At 39.1% G+C, this 7179-nt stretch overlaps 1 protein-coding gene across 1 annotated transcript; it reads right to left on the bottom strand.

Annotated features, from left to right (window-relative positions):
* Positions 1-5084: 5084 nt before the first annotated feature.
* LOC308614472 (eukaryotic translation initiation factor 1-like) lies at positions 5085-5730 on the bottom strand. Its single transcript, XM_081228926.1, has one exon. The coding sequence runs from the start codon at positions 5598-5600 to the stop codon at positions 5259-5261; it is 342 nt and encodes a 113-aa protein (XP_081085052.1). The 5' UTR covers positions 5601-5730; the 3' UTR covers positions 5085-5258.
* Between the last annotated feature and the right edge of the window lie 1449 nt (positions 5731-7179).

Below are 7179 nucleotides of genomic sequence, written 5' to 3'. Positions count from 1 at the left end.
AATGATTGGCCATGGCGGGGGCTACTGACATTACAGAAAGGGCCACCAGACACAAGGGGCCTCATGACAGAGGCATCAACATGACCTGTGAATTAGTCTTGCATAAATACAAACAAACAAACAAATAAAACCCAGATATTCTCAAATCTTTAGATATGGCTATGAGTTTACAGGATACACATCTAGGACAACATATGAAGAATACTTTGAGGATGCAAGCAGAAAAATCCAGACAATGGAAAATTTTACAGGACAAACAACCTGGTTTCTTCATTAAATAACTGCAAGAGAGAGGCCTACAGAGTAAAAGAGAATTAAAGGCATAAAATCAGTTGTAATGAGGGTATAATTCCAATCCTAATTCAGTGAAGACACTGTAAAAAATTTGAGGCCATCTGGAACATCTGAACACTGACTGGATATTTCATAATATTGTTAAATTGTAGGTGAGATAATGGTACAGTAGTTACGTACATAAAAAAGAAGCTTTATCTTTTAGAGGCGTATGTTCAAATACTACAGGTGAAATGGGCTGATGTCTAGGACTTGCTTCAAAATAACTCAGGGAGCTGGAAATAGGTGAATATGTGGATAAGACTGAGCAAGACTGGCCATCTGTCAACAATTGTGGAAGCTGGTGATGGCTACATAGGATTTGAAAACTATTCTCTTCACATATATTTTTTGAAACTTTTCATAAGAGAAATTTTAAATTTAAAAAAAATTTTAAATTAAAAAATTTCTCCCTCAAATAAGATGGGAAATTATGTGTGTGATATGTATGATTGACAAAGGGTTTCTGACATTAATACAAAAATAGCTTTTACCTATAAATGAGAAAAAGAACCTAATATGAACATGGACACACTTCACCAAAAAAGAAATATTGATACAAATGGCCAATAAATATATGAAAAAAAATCTTTGTATTCCTTAATATTAAAGAAATACAAGGAGTGAGCCCAATTCTGGAGAAGAAGGTGAAGGAGTGAGATTTCTCATACACCAGGAAGAAAATGGAAGGTCAGCATCCAAGCAAGGCTCTTGAGATATGCTATATACTGTGCATGTGTGTATGTCTGTGTGTATTTGTGTGTTTGTATGTGTGTGTATATGTACACATGCACATATAAGATTTTTGGACAAAGCCAAGAGGATAACTTAAAACAGAAGTATACATTTATAGACATTCTTACTTCATTAAACACATAAGTGTGATAAAATTAGTCCAAAAATTTTAATCTAAAAAATTAAAAAGTGCTTCAAATTATTTTAAATGAGACAGTACCTTGTATTCTGCCTAGGATTCCAGTTCTATATCTATAGGTTAAAATATTCTCAAAAAAAACTTTAAAGCCAACATAAAGGGTGTTGGCCCTGCCAAAGACAATTCCCCAACACATGGAAGATGACTGAGCAGAGTCTAAAGATCTTTGAAGCCCTCTTAAGTGGGAAAAATGCTGATAACCTCCTGACATTACCAAAACAATTTTCCAGTGAAAAATGCACTAGCCTGTGTGTTACTAATAATATCATATCAAATTATATAGTGTCTTATCATTCTGCTTGAGCAATTGGGATACAGATTATTCAAACACAGTCAAATCACAGTGCAAGTGTTTTAAAGTCTAGTTATTGGCAAATTTTATCTGCAAAGTGCTATTGCTACAAATAAACATCAGTGTACAACATGGGGTTAAACAGAATGCACAACAAACTAAATTAATAGAGACAAAACAATAGCAAATTACCATTAAAAGTAAAAAGTAACAACAACTGAAAAATGAGACCAGCTCAAACAACATTTATAATGTAAGTTTTTCCCAAATTGGGGCAATTTCAACTAACTGAGAATACATATCTAAGAGATCTGCAACCTGGCTAATATTGCATGTCAGAATATTTTTCCCAATACAAAAAAAGTTCAGGAATATTTACTCGCTTAAAAAAATTCAACTCAGACAGAAAAATGGAGAATGAATAGTCTGCCTTGACCTTTTCCCACAATACAACTGTAACAAAGAAGAACAAACCTGACTCCATATTGGATCTATTCCTTTAGCTCTAACCCTTGTGCTCTACTGACTGTGCTTAGTCATGCTGGATCTGCACCTCTGTAAAAGAATGTTGCCTATAGCTTGAAATATACATGATAGCCCATTCTCAAGGCTCTGACCTTTAAAAGCACAACAATTTTCCACTCATGTAGAGATAAAGAGTTGCAGAACAGAAAAATAACAATTGTCTTGTTGGAGGTTTACAGGAACATTGTGACCAGACCTACATGGACAGCGGCAAGAACAAAGGATTCCGGCACCAAGAAGTTTGCAACAACCAGCCATACCTCCTCCCCTTTTAGTATAAAAGAAGCCTGAATTCTAACTTTGGAAAGATGGTTCTGTGGGACACTAGTCCACCATCTTCTCAGTCTGCTGGCTTTCTGCATGAAGTGGCTATTCCTTGCCTCAGCACCTCATCTCTCGATGTTTTATCCTGTCATGCAGCAAGCAGTATGAGCTTGGACTTGGTAATACAACTTGAAAGAGGAGAAATAGGTAGAGCGGAGGAGAAAAAGGCTCTGTTTGATATCCAAGGTATGGAAACAAGTAAAGTGTCTGTCAGCAGAAGAATGGGTAAAGAAAATGTGGTGGGTGTATACATACAATGGAATATTATTCAGCCTTAATTTACTCATCAATCATCTCAAATATTTAACTTTGTTTTTTGGTGAGAACATTCAAATTCTACTCTGTTAACATATTTCAATCATAGTTGACCCTTGAGCAACATAAGTTTGAACTGCACAGGCCCACTTATGCATGGAATTTTTTCAATACATATATACTATAGTACTACATGATCCAAGGTTGTTTGAATCTGTAGATGTGGAATCACAGATATGAAAGGCAGACTGTAAAGTTATAGGCAGATTGTTTACTTCAAGGAGAGTCAGCACCCCTAATCCCTGTGTTGTTCAAAGGTCAATAAAATATAGGGTTATCAACTATAATCACAATGTTATACATTAGATCCTCAGAACTTATTCATCTTATAACTGAAAGTGTGTACCCTTTTACCAACCTCTCCCCATTTCCCCCATTACTCAGTCCTTGGCAACCACCATTCTACTCTGTTTCTATGAGTTTGATGTTTCATTTTAGATTCCACATATAAGTGATACTGTGCAGTACTTGTCTGTCTTTGCCTGGACTATTGCACTTGGCGTAATGTCCTCCAGGTTCATCCTTGCTGTTGTATGTGACAGGATTTCCTTCTTTTAATTAACTTGATGCAGCAAATCCTTTCACAATATATATGTATATCAAGTCATCATACTGTACACTTTAACTATCTTACAATTTTATTTGTCAATTATACCTCAGTAAAACTAAAAAAAAAAGAGTTCTCTTTGGGCTGTTTCGCCTAAGATGACCATAAACATAGACCCAGTAGAGAGGTCTAGTAGACAGTTCAATACGAGTTTGGAGCTCCCAGGAGAAAGCAGACCTGGAGATATAAACGTATGAGTCACCAGCACAGAGGTCATATTTAAACAATGGGATTGAATAAGATTCTGTAGGGAGAGGATGTAGATTAAAAAGGGACAGGAGTGGGAACCAAGCAGTAGGCAATCCAGTTTTTACTGAATAAAGTCAGAACTAGAAATTAAAGTGATAGAAGTGAGTTTAATGTTTGTTCTTTGCTCTCTGAAAATTCATTGATGTTAATAATTTTAAAACAAAATAAACAAATCTAAGCAAAATCCCTGCAGTGTGTTCTCCCGGGCTGGCAGCCCTCAGTCATCCTCCTGATTCTAGAAAATGAGCCTTGCCTTTTCTTCCAGGCACCTTGCCACACGCTTCTGCTATCACTGATGAGCCACCCAAGTCGTTTTTATTGTGGGATATTTGGTGCTTCCAAACTTTTGAGCATAACTTAATATTGAACACACAGGATATCTTTGACAGGACTATGGGTCCATCAGGAATGCTGCTCATGTGTATTATCTGCTCTAATTTAATTTCCCTGGTGTAAACAAAGACCTCAAATTGCAATTTGGGCAGAGTATGTGTAGGCAGCTGCCAACAGTTAATGACAGATGCATTTCTCTAGTGATTGAGCTTCAACTTGAAGGAAAAGGCTGGAGATCTTCTGTGAACAACTTTCATCCAGTTTGGCTTCCCATTCCCCTTTAGTTTTTCTTTTCTTTCTGTTTTCTTCTCTGCCAAAAGGGAGAAAAACTTAGTTGGGTAAAAGAAGAATTGCTGAGGTCCTTCACAGACCAGTATGGGAATTGTCCTGCCATAGTTATATTATGTGACAACTGGGCTAAGCTATGGCCCAGCTGTTTTGGTCAAACTCTAGTCTAGATGTTACTGTGAAGTTATTTGTTAGATGTGATTAATATTTATTTTTATTTTTATTTTTTTCTGAAAACAAGTTTTATTTAAATAAGGGTTTAAATACATTACATAACATTAAAACTGAAGGGGGAAAAAAACCCCAAAAAAACCAAAAACCAGTTTGTTACTTCACATGGCATTGGGCAGCTGTTGCTAGTAAGTTGCGAGCTCTACAGCTACATGACTGATACATCGGTTCGAAATTTGTTCCCTTGTCAAAAGTTTAACTCTTGATAGAAGGTTGGCCTCACATTCTAGTCTGGACATTGATCACCTAGGATATGTCTGGGCAAAAAGACCTTGGTGGCAAGCCAGCTGTCCTGTCACCTCAATAGAAGGAAGGTGGCTGCTCTAAGCTCTGTCCACCTGGTCACGTTGGAGATACCAGGGGATCTTTCCCCTGATGATCAAAGACTCCCTCTAGCAGTATAGCTGCCGTCGCTGCCTCGCCCCATACTCCACTCTCAGCGTCACCGAGGGCTGTTCAGGTGGCGACATTCTCTTAGGGCAGGGAACTCTGTAGAGGGATTGCTGAGGAGCTTCTGGCCAGACATAGCCGTCTGTGATCTTAGGGCTCTGGACTTGGCTGAAACATCACTGTTATTCTTTGTTTCAGGCTGGACACTGCCAGGTGCCTACTGCTTGACCTCTGTTTAAATGAGGGACTTCAAGACTAGACAGCATGGCTCTTTTCAGTTTATTGCATGAAGGAGTTACACTAGTCCAAGTTAAAAGCGGACCCCAAATGGTTACATTACACAAGCTGTGAGGTTTTTAAACTTGTGACAAGGGACAGAGGGAAATTCTACTCATTGCATGGAAATCCTCACTTAAGCGTCACTGAGCCAGGAGCATTTAAAACCCATGAACCTTCAGCTGATCGTCCTTAGCCAGTCCAATCTCTACGAGGAACTGGCATATGTTCTTGCGCTGGTCACCCTGCAGCTGAATTACTTCTCCATATTCTGGATGCTCAATTACAGTACCATTGCAGGCAAATTTCTTCTTAAACGCCTTCACTAGTTTCTTTTTATCGTAATCATCAGCGATCCCTTGGGCAGTAGTAAGGGTCTTCCTGCCGTTTCTCTGTTGAATTCTTATATGGATATAATCCTCAGTGCCAGCAGGAAGCAGATCATCACCCTTACTTGCATCAGCAAAGGGGTCGAAAGAGTGGAGGTTCTGGATAGCGGACATACGATACGATTCCTTTTCCTCGGTGGAAACGGCCTGCGGAAGGCGGCGGCTGGAGAAGGCAGGCGCGGGGGACGGAGCGTCGGGAAGCGAAGGGGCTCGAGGGGAAGGCTGCTGAGTCCTCGGCGACGGCTCAGGGACTGGGGCCTAGATGTGATTAATATTTAAATCAAATTACCGTCCATAATATGGATAGGCCTCATCCAATCAGTCATAAGCCTTAAGAACAAAGACTGAGGATTCCGGAAGAAGAAGCAATTCTGCTTCAAGACTGCAACCTAGAAACCCTGCCTGAGTTTCCAGACTGCAGATTTCAGAGTCAAGACTGCAGCATCAACTCTTCCCTGAACTTCCAGCTTACCCACCTGTGTGAACCAAGTCCTGAAAAATTAGTCTCAGCAGATAGATAGATAGATACATAGGTAGGTAGATAGATAGGTAGATAGAAAGAAATAGATCCATCTCCTATTGGTTCTGTTTCTCTGGGGAACCATGTCTAACAAACTTCCCTCCTCTCTTTCTCCAGCCTTTTCATCACATCTGCCCAGATAAATGCAAAGTGTCTTAATACACAACCCCTGTAGAAGGCTTGTACTGGAGGCTGAGGAGTAAAGGAGATGGACTCTGATCCTGGGTTTAGTATCTCAATTCCAGTTTTGACTCCAGCACTTCAGAATCATGTGGACAAGTGACATGAACCTGGAGCCTCAGTGAAGTAGGAGCCGCACATGGACTCCACTTCTGAGCCTGATATGTTTTTCAAAATCAGTATGAAAATGCTCTTACAAGAATCCAAGAGCTTTGTCTCCAGTGCTATCTATAATATCAAGGAAATAGATTTAAGTAAATCATGCTGAGGAAGTGTCTAAGGGAGAATGAGAGGATGATCCTTCAATTCTGATGCCGTGTTTCCTTAACTGAGTATTTCCTGTCATCCAATTTCTAATACAATCAACGAAATGGCTCTCAGTTCTCACCATAGTCAAATTTTTACATGAAATTAACACACACACCCCCACTCAGTAGAGGATTTTGAACTCTATTAGAATAAATAATAGTATAGTTGGATGATCTCTTTTGACTTTAGAAAGTAAGAAAGAAATAGTAAACACACAAAATTAAATAACTAATGCAGTCTTAAGCTTTTGTTCAATTTTCAAAGAGAATCACACCCCACCCAAAGCATATATTCAGGCTTCAGGGGATTTTTTACTTCGGGCCAAATTTGGAGGTAGATGGTCCCAGGTGTAAGGAAGTCTCTTTTGCCTAGGTAGGAGGTTGCTGAAGTACAAAAAGTCTGATGACTTAAGTGGTAAGGCATGTGATTTAACAGAAAGGCCACTGAACTTGGGATCAGGAATCCTAGGTGACCCCTTCCACCTTTTAGCCATATGACTTCAAGAAAGGCAATCACCCCAACTGAGCCTCAATTTCCGTCTTTAAAATGGGATAACAACCTCTACATCACCTTCCACACAGTTTTGTTGTGAGAATCAAATGAGATAAGTGTAAGTGCTTTGTACTGCATTTTACTAATATGAGCTATTTATTACACAATGACACTGCACACAATATTTAGTGG

The sequence above is a fragment of the Mesoplodon bidens genome (genome assembly GCF_964165515.1).
Source record: "Mesoplodon bidens genome assembly, chromosome: 3".
Classification (NCBI taxonomy): Eukaryota; Metazoa; Chordata; class Mammalia; order Artiodactyla; family Ziphiidae; genus Mesoplodon; species Mesoplodon bidens.
The sequence above is the reverse complement of the archived record's forward strand: the minus strand, read 5'-3'. Positions and strand labels throughout refer to the sequence as shown.

Bases quoted from the DNA above. Each gene is read 5' to 3' on its own strand.
- LOC308614472 (XM_081228926.1), bottom strand. From the start codon at position 5,600: ATGTCCGCTATCCAGAACCTCCACTCTTTCGACCCCTTTGCTGATGCA.